The sequence below is a fragment of the Myodes glareolus genome, chromosome 12, assembly GCF_982192425.1.
Source record: "Myodes glareolus chromosome 12, mMyoGla1.1, whole genome shotgun sequence".
NCBI classification, from domain to species: domain Eukaryota; kingdom Metazoa; phylum Chordata; class Mammalia; order Rodentia; family Cricetidae; genus Myodes; species Myodes glareolus.
Genome location: NC_142037.1, coordinates 51,337,135 through 51,356,349, shown reverse-complemented (window position 1 = coordinate 51,356,349; position 19,215 = coordinate 51,337,135). Strand labels below are relative to the sequence as shown.

The following is a 19,215-nucleotide window of genomic DNA, read 5'->3' as shown; positions in this document are numbered from 1 at the left end:
AAATCCAACTGAAGGATTTTGTTTAATAGCTAAATTATTTCCTAAACCTATGCTTTCTCAAACCAGTGAAATAGAACATCAAAATATCATTTAGGCTTTATATTTATTTAGTTCAGGTACCATCATTTAGTGATGTATATTAACTGTTGCTTAGGACTGCTGAGGTTTTTTTTTTTTGCCTTTAACTGTTTAAATATTTCTCTACATAATTTTGCATCTGCAGATTAAGAGAGAAATAAGATTTCTATATATATGAAGAGAAAACATTTTTAGGAATACCTCATTAATGAATTAAAAGTATTTCTTTCCAACTGTAGTTTTAGAAGTTATGAAAATTCAGTAAGTTTATGTAATTCTGTATGTTTTCTTCTAGTTTCTTTCCAACTTGAATTTATCTGTAACTAACATATTCAGTGTTTATATAACAGACGTCTTTCCTGGGGTGTGTGTCACGGTAATAGTGCTTTAGTGATCTGTTTGTCATAAATTCTTATCAGTTACACATCACAAGAAGCCTTGTGACATCCACACTCTCTGATTAAGGAATTTGGCTTTTATTATTCCTAGCTTGGTAGAGACCGTGAGAATCTGGTTCAGCTTTGGCTGTTGGCTGGTGAATGGCCATTCCCATGGTGACTTTACAGTCACCTTTTCCCACAGCTTTCCTGAGCCCAGGCCTCCACAGGCATCAGTGTTTCATGAACTTCTCTCTTCCTCTTTTATTTTCCTACCTTTATAACTACAACTTTCTGTATTGGGTTAAATTTCCCGCCGCAGGAGACATAGCCTGCAACACCCACCATAGGCTTTGTGCTCCAGTGTTTGCTTTGGGTAAACCCTGTGATGGGTGGTTTACCCATAGCCCGTCACTGAGGTAGGTGATAAATATTTTACCTGGCATATGTGGAATTCCCATTTCCTAGAGGTAAACCACAGGTGTATTTGTTTGCTTATTTATATTTACTTATTCATATTATGATGATTCAGTGCTTTAATGGAACTATTTACAAAACTGTATGGCAGTCAAGTTAGGCCTTAGAGACTAGCTTAACTGGAAGAGGGTGGTGGCAAAGTATCCAGAGGAAAAAAGAGAAAAATAAACTGATTCTTGAAGATAAGTATGTATTTTCTGGAAAAAAAAATATAAGCAAAATAAAACAGTTGGCATAAAGCTTATTGCATTGCACAGGTGGGTATATAATGGCCCAGTACCTTTGCTTTCTTCATGGTACAGGAATCAGGGAAAATAGAAGTGAGATAGGAAGCCAGTAAATATTCCTAAATGTCATGCCTCACAGTGGTGGTTTTCTAGACATACATTAGTTCTGTAAGTCAGGTAGTGTGATCAGATATGTTCAGAAACATAATTCTATTAGCAGGAAGAAAGAAGGTGAAAGCCTACTGGACTAGTACTATTGTCATCGAGAATACATTGCTACTTAAATTTGATAATTCAGATTTAATCTAAACTACAGTTATTTCTTTCCTGGGTCATATTTACTGTATTTGCATTGCAAATAAGTGTTTTTTCTTTTAAATATTCAGCCCATTCCCACCACTGCAGGAAGTTCTGTTGGGAAGAGCTGGGTGACATAGATATAGTGCCAGAAAGTTGGTAAGTGGCTGAGATCCAATACCTGACCTATGACAGTGTCAGAGACATCAAAGTCAGAAGAAAGATGGGGAAGATGTGGTAGCAGATGAGGAAGGGGAAAGATAATGTATTTGTGCTAGCAATCTGGTGGATGGTGTTTCTACTGGCAGTGTTTGCTCAAAAAGGAACTAACTATGACTTTCCTTTTTTTTTTTTTTTTTTTTGCTCACCTCTCTATCTTAAAGGAAAATGCTTTTAAGTTGCATTATCAGAACAATTAACAAAAATCTGGATTTCTGCTACACATTTATCTCTAACAGTTGGGATTATAGAGCTCCAAGCCAAAATAGTGAGTGGCCTTGGAGCTTAAAATAGAGAAGTAGAGTAGATCAGGGAAGTAAACAAATTTCACAGCCTGAGAGGCACTGACAGGGTTTTGTGAGTGTGTGAGGCTGAAGGAGAGGGGGGAAAGCAAGACTACCAATTTAAGACAGCTGATGGAGAACTCAGTCCTGCACCCAAAAAACTCCTGGTGTTTGTTGATTAGCACACAGTATGTTTGTTCTACTGTATGATTTGCATCTCAGTATAGTTAATGTTCCAAAAGTTGGCTACCTACTCTCCTTCATCCCTTCTTCTTAAAGAGACGTTGACAGGAGACTAGGTCTGATTGATGATGCAGAAGAGGATAATGCAGGGTCTGGCGCATGGTAAACAGCTAAAGAACGAAGGGAAGTTGTTTTATTACAATAGTGTAGTGTGTCATATTTATTTTGAAAAGGAAAACAGACGTTCTCTCCTTGAGATATAGTCATAGATGCATAGTAATTTCAAAATCTTATACAAATACAATTCAAGAAGTTATTGTTTTACTGCAGTTAGTGTGTAGACCAGTTAATCTGTCTTCAGATAAAAAGTTGTCTGTGTTCATGCATTGCTAGTGGGCATTTCTGATCATCACTCTGTAGAGACTTCTGTTGTACAAGAAAAAAAAATAAATACGACAACTTCTTTTTTATTAGCTTGCATGTCAAGTTGAAAGCATATATTGAACTAGATGTTATCTCATCACGTTTGTTATCAGAAGTAGGAGCCTGATCTTTGACAGTTGTGATTCAATTTTTCACTCCAAATATAAAGCATTTGGTTTCTAGATAATCCCCCATATATGAAGCTCTTTATTTATTCAACAGTATAAAGCCAAGAAATGTTTTAATCTGTTCAAACATGCTGAGTAATTATGTGGCATTTAACATTCTATATCTGAAATTCTTATTTTAAATTTCCTTTTAGATAATGGCTTATGTATGAAAAAAATCACAAGTTTTAAAGAACTGGTGTTGCTCCTTAGGAATTGGTACACAGATTTGGAATTTCATATCCACTATATTTCAACATTCAGACTTATACTTTTGTCTGCATTCGTATTTCAGAGTGCTAATTATAGTTATCTCTGATTTGAAACAACCTATGTGTAAGTGTCAAATAAATGCAAAAGTAAATTTGAGTTTTATGGTGAACATCAACTCGAAATTTTTAGTTATATGTATACAAAAATTAAAGTTGATGTATAGGCATGTGCATCTCTGATAGTTGAAGTACAGAAATATTCTAGTCCCCCTTCATTAGCTAAAGGAATGCTACACCTCTTTATGAGAAGAGGATGTGTTGTGTAGTGCTCTTTTCAACCAAGACTGGACCAGCTTCCTGTGCATCTTTCCTCTAGAACCTATCTCTTTCCTTTCCCCTGTCACTGCCATGTACATATTCTGGGTCTCCTAAGTGGATGGGACGTTCCAGAAGAAAGCCTTTCATGTGTACTCTTCAGTGACAGCAGTGTTGTTCCTAGCTTAGGTAGTGTTATGTACCTTGCCTTGACTTTTCCAAAGGATAAACTGTAGAATGTAAATGAAGAATTGTTTGCCATTCATGCAATTCTCTAAAAATAGTAATACTTAGCACTTTAATTAAAAGCTGGCAGTAGACATTTTGTATACTCACATACATGGAATACACACACACACACACACACACACACACACACACACACACACAACTAATGTTAAAATATAAATCCATTTCCTCAGAAACCCATCACATAGGTGGTAGATGCTTCTGTTTCCAAAATGCTTACCTGTAAAACTTTAATCTATTTACTGATGTGAGTGTTTCTTTAAGAGAACTCACTAGCGTGGCAAAAATGTTTTATTTCCAATTAAAGTTAGCATTAGAACTAATTAATGGGTTGACCTGATTATCAAAGTTTAGCATTACATTAAAATATATGAGGTAATTTTGACTTGTAAATTTAAGGAACAGATGGTTCAAATCTGCACACAGTAGTGCTGACATGTGTTTAATAAGGTTTACTAATAACTAATGAGATGTGTGATTTCTGAATAACAAATCCTAATCAATATATTGAATTTGTAGCTTTTTGTTCTGCATTATGTAATTTCCTATATTGAGGTAACAGAAGAACTTTTTTTGCTGTTGTTTTCTTACAAAAGTTATATCTATTGATTCCACTTTAAATTATCCACTTTATCTCTTGTGGGAAATTTTCTATTGTCTATGTCAGAGCATTAGAAAGTTAGTCCCCGTGTTAAAATTTCAAAACCATGCATAATATTGAGGAGGGAATAAGAAGAAAGTGGTTGAAGGGCAAGCGAAGCAGATTGATGTCCATGTTCCTTCTCTCTAGTGCAGAATTTTCTTTGTGACCTTCTGGATCATTCTTTTCTAGCGCAGGCTTTCCTAAAGTAAAGTAACTTCACCAAATCTGTGATGGGAAAGATTTAAAATGGAAAGTTTAATTTCCGTTTCCCTTAATGTCTGTACTGACTGTCGTGAGTTGCCTTTTGAACCTCTGAACATCTTCTACTTTAATCTTATTTATTGATTTGCAGCATGGAGTAGCCTTTAAAAATCACTACTGTCTGGTACTCTTCATCAGTTCCCTTAATTCAAAAGGCTTTTGCTTGGCACCTTAAAATGGGTTCCAGGTGACTGTAACACTTAACCCACACTGGGAATCATTCTGCCTCTCTTACAATGCTTATGTAATGTGAATGGAAAATCCCCGACTGGTGGTCTGGAAGTAAATAAGCAACAAACAAACATGAGGAAGTGAAAATGAACCAACAACAAAACAAAAACAAAAGGAAACAACTTAAGGCAAAGTGGTGAAAATATTCTCTGAAACTGCCGCTTTTCATTCATTCCAACCTGAACTCTTCTGAAAATGACAGTTTTTGAAGAGAAATGTGAATTCCAGACACAGTACAACTAAAAGAAGTGGAAAGCCCATGTCCTGACTCATTATGCAAATCCTGGCCCTGTACAGGTAGAATTTCAATCACCGTATGAAAGTTAAGAGTGTCTTGGCCTGTTGCAGCCAGTTTGTATTTTGCATATCTGTCATAGTTACACGGGTTAGGATTGCAGATTCTTGTGTGTGAAATTTTGACTTTCATGTGTCACTTTTTCATTTCCTCTGAAGTTATTTTTGTGAAAGATCTCTGCCAAACAAACCCATTGTTCCATCTGCATTCAGTGGTTTAGAAGGATTTTTAGTTTTCATCAAATTGGCAGAATCAAACCAGTACATTTTGGCACCCTTTGAAAGTTACAGCATTTATGGGCCAAAGTGTTGCAAAGAACAAATGCCATTCTTATTTTACATACAGCCAATTAAGCCACAGAAATTCTGGCATATAAGGCAGTGGGAGAGTAGCAAGAATGCAGACCCCTTTGACTCATTTGTCGCATTTCCCCCAAAGAATATTTAATTGGATTTACCATTACCCGCCTTTATCTTTGTGCTTTCAATTGCTAGAATGTGTTGTAAATTAGGAACGTCCTTCTAATAAAATATGAAAGGATTTTTTTTTTTTTTTTTTTTTTTTGCTTAAGCACAGCCTGGGTACTGGTGTCTCTGCTTTCAAAGCAAGCTTCCCTCAGATATCCAACCCTTGCATTATCTTCCCAGCCATTCCTAAAGACACATAGACAAGCAGATGGCCATCAGAACTAGCAACCAAGATTAATTTCTCCTGCTATTTCTGGTTCAGTTTAGGGTCATCTTTACATTTTATAAATGAAAAATCTCAAATATCATATTCCTGATAACTCTTAGAAGCTTTTTTTTTCATTATATACCAAGGATGCTTAATTATTTGAACAGGGGTGGGGTCAGAGCAAAACATACAACATTATTATCCATGTGGTAATAGTCTTTTCAGTTTTTATTCTTAAGAAACATGAAGAATGTGATGATGAAATGTATACATACGAGGCTTAGAACTCAAGTATAAACATTGGAAAGTTATAATAAAATTAGTTAAATTGGACTATTTTCTTAAATGAAAATATAATTTATAATCATTTGCTGAGCACAGTGAAAACAGCATTGAAAAGATATTTTCAGCCTGTAAGTGTATAATAGTATATTATTCTACACTGTAGGATCCTAGAAAAAGCTGCATAAAATATGAAGTAAGCAAAGAAAGGAAATAAATTAATAGGGAAAATCAGCAAAACCAAAAATCTTACAGCTTAAAAAGAAAGTGATATTAATAAACTTATAGCCAAGCTAAACAAGAAAAAGAAAACAAAACAATAAATCAAATGCTATCCATGTGAGAGTAAAAGGAAGTGACATTATCCCATAGATATTAAAAGGGTAACAAAGTAGTAGTATGGATATAATTTGTAACCCAGATGAATTGAGACCCATTCTTCATTTTCTGTATAGATGTGTCACAAAATATAAGAGAAAAATATCCCTTAAGATATTGAATTACTTTGATAAATTCAAACGAACCAACAGGAAAACAAAAACAAAAGGAAACAACTTAAGGCCTAGTGGTGAAAATCTTCCCTGAACCTGCCGCTTTTCATTCTTGCCTCCTGAGCTCTTCTGAAAATGACAGTGAATTCCAGACAGTGCAACTAAAATTTCTTCGTCAAAGTAAGTCAATCAGTACTTATCAAAGGATGGTTAGTAAAGGAGGAAAGACAAGGTCTACGTAGTTTCACTAGGTAATTTTTACAAATATCTAAGTTAAGACTAAGGTCAGTTTTCTATACTAGTGGAAGTAGAGAGAATACTAGAGTGGAACTAGTGGAGAGAATACTGACTAGGTTTATGAGGCTAATATGGCTCAACATCTGGAAACAGATGCAAGTGAGTTTATCAACAGGCTCAGGAACAATAGTCAACACGATAGTATACAAAATGTGTTTGACAAAGTCCACTCAGAATATAAGTTCAAAGGGAACTTAGAAGGGAATTAGTCTACGCTGATAGCAAGGGTCCACAGAACCCTGCACTTAGAGTTCTATGTGATGAACAGGAACTGGATGATTGGGAAGAAGTTTAAACTACCTGGTGTTCACAGGCAGGAAGTCTCTAGTTTTTAAGTGGCCACCCTTTTCTAGTTTGACCTGAATATTCAAAATAGTGCTGTAGTCAAAGTCTTTGCAATTTATTTGATGGATATCGACAAAATGCTTCTATAATTTATAGGAAGACACAAAAGACCTTGAGTTTCTAACACAAAACTGGTGAAGAGCGTCTGTCAACATTGGAAATCTGACATCAAGTCTCAGTGTAGTGCTGTAATATAAAATACTGTGATTAGCCAAAAAATATGATAAATTGTTCATAATAACACAGAACAAAAAATAACAACCAACAGTTCTATGACAAAGGAGGAATGATAAAATAATATGGAAAATGCTTTTCTAAAAAAGCTGACTGGGATATCTAAACATCTCCATGCTAGACTTCAGATCTCATACAAATCCAATTCAAAAATTTTAATATAATGGAAAATGATTTATTTCGTAGAGCATATGTTGACACAAATCTTTGTGATGTTGGGCTTAGCAAGAACCTTTTAAATATAAAATTAAAAGCATGTTAGAACTGAAAATTATGAAAAGCTAAACTTAATTAAAAATTTGTGATAAACATTTAATAGAATTACAATGTAAGCCACAGACTACAAAAAAATTTTGCTGGGGGTAGTGGTGAGAAACTTTATACCTTAGCAGTGAGAACAGCTCAATTAAAATACAATAAAAATATAAATAGTGCATCAAAAATATGTAGAGAGCAAGTAATCAGTTGAAATGGTTAATGTGTGACACTTGGGCGTACTCACATTCAGTCAGACAGAACAAAAGTTATGTAAGGACAGCTTAGACATCTGCCTTGTTTCTTAAGAATTAGGAGTTCCTCACAGGAACATTGACCTACTTGTAACAGGAAATGCTGGGCCATCTTCCTCATGGGTGAGAAGTAGGACCCTTTCTCCACAGCCCTCTTTAACAGCTAGTGTTTAAAACCTCCCCCTTCATTTGCAACTGGCTGTAATGTCTAATGCATTTGTGGCTTGACATTTCCTATGCAGATGTAAATGAATGTCTCTTTACTTCAAATAGGGCACTAACAACAAAACAAAGAAGCAATTCTACCCAAGTGTAACCGGTGAGTGGTGACTTTCTTAGGATTATTAGGCAACTGTATCACTTAAAGTCCCCACCACAGCACAGCCAGGATGGCATCTCATGGAATTCCTACACAACCTGCAGGCAGTTTGGTAGAAGGGTCTAGTTGGGTCTTGCCTGCTCCTTCCCTTCTCTACTCCCTGATTCCCTTGCCTTTCCAACCCTCTCTTTCTTTCCTGTCTGCTATTCTCTCCTCCCCTCAGTCCATTCTCCCTTCTTTCTTCCTCTCCCCTCTCCTCCCTTTTCCTACTGTTTATGAACTTCCCTCCAACTTCCAGGAGAGACTGTTTTAGTCCGTAAGAAACTATGCACGACATATCAATAAAATAACTGACTTTACCTGCTTCTTGTGTCTTTTCTTCATGAAGGCTTGTTCCATGTAACATATATTTTCCTAGTAGTTTTTCTTATGTAAGTTTAATTCTCAAGATTAGATGGGACCCGAAAAAAACAGAGGTAGAATTTTTCTGGCACTGTAGAGTCCCATGTAACATGTCACTATGAACTGTCAAATAAAATAAGACAACACTATGTACCTTATATAATGGCTAAAACCAAAGCATTATAGTACTAGAAGCTGATGAGTCCTAGATATTGCTAATGGAAGTGAAAAGTGGTACAAGCATTTTGGAAAACTGACCAGTAAAGATAGACATATAATTTTATTTTATAAATATTATGTACACTATATAATATTTATATTATATTATAATATATATTATATTGTATATATTCATATTATATATTGTTAAGAAAAGTCTCTCCATCGGCGCAAAGAACTCCAATCAAGCCAGATTAAGCCAAATCAAATGCCCCTGTTTAATAGATGACACACTCCTGAGTGGCCAGGGGCATGGCAGGGGAAGAAAGAGGGAGCGCCCAAGCAATCCTAAAACCACCTATTCCTTGTTCCAGTGTGACCCTAAATACCCTATGGGAGGGGTCAGCACTTGGCAGGCTGGTAGTTGGAGTCCCGAACCAGAAACAATATATATATTGTTTCTTTCTTCCCTCTCTCTCCCCTCCCCTTCATCTTCCCTCCCTCCTTCCCTTCCTGACAGATTTTTATCCTTATAGCCTTTCTTTGCAGTCGTGGAAATCCCTCTGTAGACCAGACTGGTCATGAACTCAGAGATAAGCTTGCATATGCCTTTGTCTCCCAGTGCACTGGAATTAAATGTATGCACCACTACTACCCAGCTATATATACTGTATAACACATGTTTACCAATCAGCTAGTAATTACAGTCATGTGTTTACCGAGATGAGTTGAAAACATGTCTACATTAAAGCCTATATACAGAAGTGTTGGTTATAATTCTCTAAACATAGCAGGAAACAATATGTCCTTGAGTAGGTGACTGAATTGACCAACTGGTATACCTGCTCTGTTTGCAGTGCTCAGTAGAAGTTATTTCTTAAGTGATGATAAACATTAACAAATGAAAGAAGTCAGTCTGAGAGATCTTCATGCTATCTGTGCCTGAGTGTTGCATTCTGTAAAAGGTAAAATTCACGTGGATGATAGAAAGGTCAATGATTGCAGAGCTTCTGAGGAAAAGGAAGAAGAAAAGGATGAACACACATCTTTATGGTGAAAAACCTATTATTTCTGTAAGATATTCTATTAGTGGTTATAAAATATTATGTTTGTGGAAATGCAGAATTAAAGAACTTAAAGGACATGGATAATGTAAGTATGAGCCTAGTTAGCAATAGTGTGTAAATAGTGGCACATCATTTATAGCGGTGTAAAATGTTTATGTAAAATGCTAATAGAATCTATGTATTTGGAAACCGTTTTACTTCTAATTTATCATTTAAATTGAAAACTTATCTGCTAACTAAAACCCTAAAGCTGACTTTAATTTAAAATTAATTTTCTTATTCCATTTGTATTAATTATTGACTACTCCATAGTATTTAATATAGTATTTATTTTTATAGATTAAAAGATTGATGCTTTTAAACAATATAAGAAGTAACTTCTTTTGGAAAATTTTAGACTCCAGTAATTTTTTTTTAATTTACTCAGTAAGGATACTTTCTCCCTTCATATTGAAGGAAACATATTTAATAAGAAAACTCCTTCATCACAATAATTTATATATCTATATATTATGAATTACATCAGAAAAATATCACTGTTGCACAATAATATATTAGTTCACCAGTGGACATGTTCTAGTCCTTGGGTTTTTGAGCTTCTTGACGAATGTGTTATCTTTGCTCAGTTAATTAATCATGGAATTAATTTTTAGTGATAGCATTTCGTGCATACACAACAAAGTTTATTCTATAAAGGTCATGAGATAAAATATGAAATTAAAATAAACTTGTATATGTCTACTTAAAATTTATTAATCTTTTTCTCTCCCATATTTACTCTGGAATGTATTGGCAAATTATCTATTAGAAATATATAAGCATTAGGTTTTTTTTTCTTAATTGTATGTGAGGTGATTTTTTTTTGCATAAAGCAATTGAAATAACATATTCTTGTAGCTAGAAATTACCTATGGAAGGGTGTCTGCTTCTGGGGCTCTGGAGGCTAGAACTGGGAGCTAAAAACATAGAAATGTATCAGTTACATTTAATGTTCTTTTGTTGGTTTACTACTGTTTTCATCCACTGTATTTTTAAGCATTTGTTGGAATCATCATATTTTACCATGACTGAGATTGACACGGGCATACATTCTAGCTATGCTCTCCGGGCAGAAGGTATGAGTTGCCTAAGGCACTTGATCTCTCTGAACTTTTTTTTTTTTCCCATAAATAATGTCTATAATACTGACTCCTTCCCGAGGCTGGTGGGTGCTTGTTTTACTGGACTGATATTCATGCCTCAGCGTAACTGACAAACACTAACTCATGCTATTTTCCTCAGCATTCGCGTTGCAGTCTTCTAGGGTCTTTGCTCATTGTGCCGGTCCACAGTTAGGACTAATGTGTTCCAGGCACTCTCCCTCGTCTGTAAGCTGTCCAGACACTGCAGGTGTGACGCACATGGACAGATTAGCAGCATTAAAAGAGGAGCTTGGTGCTACATGCTTTCCATGTGAAGTTTGTTTAGCAAGTAAGGGGCTAGAGTTCTCTTGATTCAGAAACTCCATAATAAAATGCTTCATTTTGACTTTAGTTTCTTTCCTTGTGACTAAACAATAGAATATTCTTTAAATGTCGTCCAAATTTGTGTCGAACACCTTTAAAATGTTCCAAAACCTCGCATTGGCACTGCAAAGGAGCCCTACTGCAGATTGACAAGCAGGCCATGATTTATTACTGGGTCTGTTTTTAACATTATTTTGTCTGGAATGAACAGAGTGGTTAGAGAAACTCCATCCATCTTTTTATTTATTTGACATCTATGCCACATTAAATGTACATTAAAAAAAACAATACGTGAATAAGGAATTCTGTTTAGCAATGATGATTACTATCTGTCAGATAAGTCTCTTGACAATCATGCAGGAGGAAATCCTGTCAAGAAATGTCTGTTAAAATTTAAATAAACCATTTTTAATATGAACATTATCCCGAATGAAATTTCATTTCATTTTCTTTCTAATAACTACCATTACAAAGGGTGCTTAAGTTATTTTTCATTTCAACAAAATTAACACTGTCTCTCAATTTTATTTCTAACTCAATCACTGATTACAAAATGGTTGCTAAAAACAGAATGTACCTTTTATAGTTAATATTTGTCAAAACTTTATATTCCCCATCTTTCTTTCTCTCTCTCTCTCTCTCTCTCTCTCTCCCTCTCCCTCTCTCCCTCTCCCTCCTCTCTGTCTCTCTCTCTCTCTCTCACACACACACACACAAACAAATAGTTAAGACCTTACTAAATACATTTTATTATGTTTTTGTGATTTTTTTTAAGGCTTCACTTTACAATTCATACTTTCCCATGATTCATGAGGGAGAACAGTCATTTTGGCAGGAAGGACACCATGACAGCACTAGATAGTCACCAGAAGCTTCCACCTGGGCCTTTCATTTACTAAGCTTGTTTCAAATCCACTTGGAAGTTTTCAGTGATTCTTTTGTTGTAAGTCTCAAAATAAATGAATACCAGATCAAGAGAGATGGTTGAATTGGATTCTTACTTAGCATTCAGTAGCTCTGCTGTTTAATATTAGATTGCCACTGTTTAATATTTGATATAGTTTGCTAATCATTTCATTTTTATCTGATGGCCTCTGAAAGTGTCACCTTTCCTCAGTGTGTTACCTTTATATTGTCACCAAACAAGCAATGTTGGACCTAAATACTTCGGGTTTATTTGATTTGAAGATGCTACAACCTAGATTGTATCATAGAACCTCAAATCTTTATTCTTACTGCTCATCAGTGGATTTTGGTTTCATGACAGATTTCTTAAGATATTAATCCTAGTAGTTACTGGATGATTGCATCATAAGAATTTTGAAAAACTGTATTAAGTGTCTGCATATTATAGAAGTCAATTATGTGTTGTCCTAATCAGCTTTCCATAAAGAATGTCACTTGGTTTCTCATGAAAGGTATATAGAATGGAAGGACAGGCATTTGTCATAGTAGGTGACTCAGAGTTCAGTGTAGGAACAATATGCCCAAGTAGTCACTGGCCTAAAATAAGTTAAATTAAGGGAACTTAGCTACTATGATGCTTTTTTTTTTAAATTGAATAATGTTTTAATACGCAGCACATGCATAGGGGAAAGCTTACTGTCTGAGCTGGCTTTCACTTCTGAAATGACTGTGTGAATGGAATAGAGGTATAAGTAAGCTACAAATCAGATTATTGTTTGTGGCTTGTATCTACAAACTGAAACTGACCCACACATGCAGACATGACTTTTAAATTTAATATATTTGGATCTCTTTATTTGTATTCCTCTTGTTTTGTTTCGATCTTGTTGCTTTTCCAGATATAGTTGCAACCCATTCTTATGTATGCTTACTGAGTATGGAATGGAGCATGAGTTTAGAGTTCCCTTTTTATAGTCTGTTCCATTTTTTAATGTTCCCTGTGTGCAAACTGAGGTCTAATAACTTGCCCTGGGCTGCTAACTTAAGGGCGTGCCTCCCATTAGGAGGTCACTCACATATGTCAGTGGGAATTTGTGTCATAATTGAGCCTTTAAAGAGTACTTTTGAAACTCTCTTCTAGATGGCATGAAGTCTCTGTGCATTACCAAAGGTATTAAGTAACAGGTGGATGTCTGTTGGAACATTCTAAGGTTTGGTGGTGTGGTATGTGTGTATGTGTGTGTCTGTCTGTGTTTGTGTACATTAGTATACTGAAGTTAGATCTCAGGGCTGTGAATATACTAAGCAAGGACTCTACCGTTTGAACTGTATTTTCAGTAGGCCAGTATAGCATCTGAGTCTTCCATATGTGTATCCATGTCAGACTGTCCGTTGTCTAAGCTAGTACTACATTTTCTCATCTGCGTTGACTGATCCTGTACCCCCACTACCACTGCAACTACTACTAGTGACTACTCTTGGATATTTTTGTTTTTTTCTTTTTTATTTATTTTTAATGAAAATAATTTTTGTATAATATATTCTTATCATGATTTCCTCTCCCCGCAACTCCTCTCAGGTCCTCTCATTTCCATACCCACCCAACTCTCTGTGCTTTCTATATTTAGAAAGCAAACTAATGAGCAAACAAAAGTCAGACAAACCATAATGGAAAAGAGAGACAGACCTGAGAGAACACACACACACACACACACACACACACACACACACACACACACACCTCTTTTAAAGTGGTGAATTGTTGGAAAAGAAGCAGTATTGACCTCATCCCTTAGACTACAATCTCCAGCTCTGTATTATTTTCTTTTCTACCATGAAAGGAGTGGTTTGTTTGGTGGTTGTGTTCGTTACATATGTATTTTTTTAAATGAGAGCTCGGTGCTGGGGTTCCATGTCAGAACATCATTTTACCTGGTCTTAATGCCAGTCTCCTTGCAAAAAGTTCAGAGACCCAATCCCTGAGCAAAGCTTGGGCTAGATCACATCTAATTCCTGATTGAAATTTTTGTTCCTTTCAGGCACGGATTGCCAAGTCTTGTCAACTCCGCCCTGTGCCTGTTACTGTTTTTCACCTTCTCTGCTTTTCCCTCGTTCTGTACACATACTTGTGCAATTTTGGAAGCAAGAAGCTCACAAATTTTTCTAAGACCAGGGTGTTCTTACAAGATAAGACAGCCTTCTCCACAGGGACAGTATCAACTGAAAGTTTGTTCTCAGGGAGGATACCACTCATTTATTTCATTGTTTATATATGTGTGTATGTGTGTAACATGAGAACCTAAATATGAATACTGCATAACTGTTGTCTTAAAATTTCCTAAGTGCAAATAGGAACAACAAATCAAAGGTATTCATGAAAGCAAAGCAATAGATTCAGAGGCAATCTGTGTCGTGTCCACCACTTCAGGACAGTGCTATTTGCATATTACTTAAATTTTTCTAAATCTTTTTACCCCAAACTGAAGCATTTTCCTCTCTGTCTACTTCTGTCCTGTCTCCATGAGCAGTGTCACCTGAATTAGCAGCCCACCCTGTCTGGTCCACACCCAGCTCCGTCCTCCTGTGTTCCTGCCTGACTTATTGCCACTTCTCTTACAGCTAGCCTCTGTGCTTCTGCTGTTTCCTTTGCTCTATTCCTTTATCTTGCCTCACTACAGGGAAGGGTTTAAGAGTTTATGTAGTCATCTCTCTCTAGTTTAATAACTTTCATTTCTTAAGGACAGGTAATTTCCATTATGTGCCACATTTTTTTTATTTTCTGCTATTTTTCAGATTTATATCTTTCCACTGACCCTACTTGCATCCCCCTACATTTATATTTTTAGTTTGCTGTTACTTAACCTACTCAACATCTTCCTTGTATTCATCAGCTTTGCGTTGCTGCATTATCTAATACAGGATTTTCAGAAGGGTTTTCTTGCAGAATTTGGAGGTTCTAGGGCATCCTTCTGCCTTGGCTCACTTCTTGAAAGTGTTCTAGGTGCTAGATTGCATCATGGCAGATAGCAATCCTAGGGCATGTGTGGGCACATGTGCTTACAGCCTAGGTGTTATCATGTGAGAAGTAGCAAGGGGTCACAGGAGAAATCCCTGAGGCCTTCTCAGAAGGCCATGCTGCATACTGATTCACTACCACCACAGCACACTCCCTGCCCCCCGCATCACAACCTGAAGACCAAGCTTCTAGAATTAAACCCATGGCGTACAGACAAGTCCATTTCTTGGAAGTGCTTTAAAGATGCTGCTCCCTCTGCCTGCTCTTGGAGGTTTTGTCATGCTCTTTTCTAAGCCTATTGAGCTACTAGTTTTCAGTGGTTCCTCTCAGCTGTCAAAGCCTCTGAGATAGTCTTTGTGAACTGTTTTTACTATAGCATTTGTCACACCAAGGCAAATATGCTGTTTTTCTTTTTTCAAAAACTGAAACGACTTTTAAAGAAATACTACTTTGACATTGTATCTACCTTAAACTCCTATAGTGTGTTGTAGTCTATCTGAATGCATGCCAAACTATAAACATGAACCACCCAGGTTGTTTTAGGTTCCACTGTTATCTAGGTATATAGGTTATTCGATTTTCCTAGGCATTTCATTTCCCCCCACAAATGATTGCATACTGGATTGCTTTGAAGTTATTTCTCCTTTATTACTAATGTTAATAGTTTTAAAACCACATCAAGTAAAAGGTATTCAGTTTAAGGAGGGGAAATTGTGGACAGTATGTAAAATGAAATAAAAATACTTTTAAATAAAAAATTTAAAAAATATTCAAATACTTGCAGAACTGAAACAAGTTTTCTAACCAACTTCTGATCTAGAGCAGTGTGTTACATGACTCAATTAATTATTAAAATACTTTGTGTTTTTTCCCCTTCTCATTCACTTAGCTAAAGGACATAAAATCAGCAGATCAGAAAACAACACTCCTTCATTTCCTGGTGGACGTATGTGAAGAAAAGCACCCGGACATCCTGCACTTTGTTGACGATTTGGCACACTTAGACAAAGCTAGTAGAGGTTTGTGGTTTGATTTAAAACTATATATGTCTTTATTCTGATCTTCAGTTCTAAGAAAATAATGCTTTGTATCTACATGTATCTCTTTTGTTAAAGTGGTTTCATATGAAATATGGTGATTTGAAAAGACATTATAGACTATGAGTTTTCATGATTAGGAATATGTATTGATTTGGTTAGACAATAAGATGTTTGAAGTGCACTGCATTGTAGATTAAACGTCATGAATGCCTCCCTACACCACCCTCTCCTGTTTAGTTTCTTCCTCTTTACTTCGGCAGTTCTTCCTAGTCCCGTGTCATTTATAAGTACCAAGTGGCATTCCCGAGCATTGTTGCATAACAAAATGAGTGTCTTCCTTTTGTCCAAGTTTCAAATCTGTGTAAAGGAATTGAAGATTCTTTTGTTGTACTACTAGATATCAGTCTTCCAGTTAATCTCTCAACTACATATATTGCTAACCTGGTTATAGGCCCTGCTACAACCTTAAACAAGGTGTCAAGAGTTCAGATAGAACCTGTTACTAAGACTTCATTTTAATCTGATTTAAATTTTAAAAATTTGGTCGCCATAAAAGTGCAGTTTTCACTTATATTTAACATAGATTTTTTTTCCATCCAAGCAATTACTTATCTCACAATAACTAACTTATGAATGTTTTAGAACACAATTCGTTCACAATGGTGTGCTAGCTGTATTCTTTTTGTGTTAACCATTAATAATAATAATATCAAATCATGTTTTGTGTATGAGCTCTTTTTTTCCTTCTTTATACTGTAATCTATGAGCCTGAAGAAGGATAATTTATTTTTTTCTGCATTAAATACAATATTATATCAAATATGTTTATTATTCCCTGTACCTTAAATTTTTCTTTTGCTGTATAGTGTCAATAAGATTTTACTTGTAAAGAGAAATGTGATTGGATGAGATGTCCTTTATAATTTTACCATGACATATGTTTCATTGAAATATGTATTTCAAATGGCTTTTTATAAATTGTTCATCTGGATTTCTGGTTGCCACATTAGACTTTTTACAAGTCAGTTGTAATGATATTAAATTATTGGTTTTGCACCTATGTTACTTTAAATGACTTTTGTATAAGAAAATCTTCAGATAGATATAGAATGATGTACACATTTACATGTCTAAATGTAATTTGAGAAGAGACAAGCGTTCACATTATTTTCTTGAACATTATGATATGAGACAGAGACTTCGAAATAAACAAAAGAGAAACATTTGAAAAATTTTTGGTAATCTAAAAAGCACAATTAAACCATTAAGTCAAGGAAAATAATTTTCCTAAGGTGGGATTTTTTTGAAATTTTGGAATATTTTTGCAAATGTCAAAATATGTGAACTTGAAATTCAAAGTCTTGGTGAACGAACATTGCCTTTGTAAGTAGCATATTAGTGTCTAGAAATGGCACAAATGCCCTTGAAATACAGTTGGGTTCTTTTACTGTTGCAAAGATGATTGTGTAGATAAGAAGACTCTGTGTTAATACCTTTAGACAGTGAGTTGAAATTTTCTACCAGTCATCAGTCCCTTAAGTAGTTGCAAATTTATTTATTCACTAAGTGTTATGCCCAGCATGTTCTCAGATATTTGATCTCCTTATCTCTGCATCCACAGTGCAGAGACTACAAGATTGTATCCATTTCCTCGCTTCATAATTCTTATTAAATGCTTCTTTGAGGCCATGGGAAGTTAAAATAAGGTCTGTCAATGTAGCCCAGATTGTCTTTGAAAGAACTTTGCTTCCCAGCTTGTCCTGCAGCTTGAAACAGTTTTTCTACTTTACCTTCTGGGATGCTAGGACTACAAATGTGAACTATGACTGATTCACTTTGTCCTTTAAAACTTCTTATCAGTTTCCTTCTAGCAGTTTTGGGTATAAATTAAGTTTTTGAATACCACCTATTTTGACTCATTTAATTATACTTTTAATTCTTTGTAAATATTCTGACATTCTGTTCTTTTAAAATCTATTTAGTTTACATTAAGACTCGCAGAGTTCTAAGCTAGTAATTTGCTTCTTCTGTTTGTTTTCCTTCTTGGTTTTCCAGGGGGCATTCAGGGGCCTTGGAGCATTTGGTTTCCATCTGTTACAGCAAAGGCATGTGTGTGCAAGGGTCAGCAGATACTGCTAATATGTTTCACTGGGAGCAGCAAACTTCATGTTTGGAATAATGGTTTTTAATAGTATAGATGATTGTTAAGCATAATTTCCTTTTCATTATATGATCCAATTACTGAAGGAAATATTAGAGGAGTAAAGGTAATGTTTTAGATGAAATAAGTCTGTGTATGCTTTGGAGAATTGAGTGTTCTTATATCATCATTTAAAGTTTCCACTTTTGAAATATCCTCGGTGAGCTATCACATGAATTAGAAAGTACCTTTGTTTTTGAGCCATAACAAATCCTGGTCATTAGGTACTTCTAGATCAGCAGGGGTAACTTTCATTGCAACTAATGAGCTTACCCGACTGACAATTTTCAAAAATCTACTTCATTAGGATGCTTCTTTCCTAAGAAATAATGGCTTATGGCTTTTCTGTTGTGTTTCACTGAAAATATTTTGGTTCATTATTGTATTTCTGTATACCATGGTAGATTTTCATTCTTTTGTGGAATTCTAAGGGTTGGTTACATTTTTTCCTGTCTACATAATTAAAATTAATTTAGCCTTTGAAGGTTTTGTTTACTACGTACCAGAAATCTGTAAAATTGGAATAATTATTAATGTGCAGAAAGTGACAAAATTTTTGTTTGTTTCTTGGGAAGAGAGGTTAAATTGGAACTCAGGTGAAGCTGGGAAGATGGTTTACTGCTTACATCCTCTTCCAGAGCCCTGGGCAGCTAGAGCCCTGTAAATCCGACCTCAGTGGAGCTCCTGCTCTCATCTGGCCTACAGAGGCACATACCCACACTGCCACACACACACATGGTTAAAACTAGTAAGATAAAGAAAAAGATGTAGTCAGTCTATAACATTGTATTGGTCAGCCTTTTTTGAGGGCCTTCATAACTGTCTTATAT

At 35.5% G+C, this 19,215-nt stretch overlaps 1 protein-coding gene across 5 annotated transcripts in view; it reads left to right on the top strand.

Moving 5' to 3' along the window:
• The window catches only part of Diaph3 (diaphanous related formin 3), a 452,383-nt gene that overhangs the window by 241,287 nt on the left and 191,881 nt on the right, over positions 1–19,215 (top strand). For all 5 annotated transcript variants that reach the window (XM_087912260.1, XM_087912261.1, XM_087912259.1 and 2 more), the window contains one exon: positions 16,035–16,164. In XM_087912260.1, the coding sequence (XP_087768386.1) occupies positions 16,035–16,164 (130 nt within the window). The remainder of the gene's footprint in view (positions 1–16,034; positions 16,165–19,215) is intronic.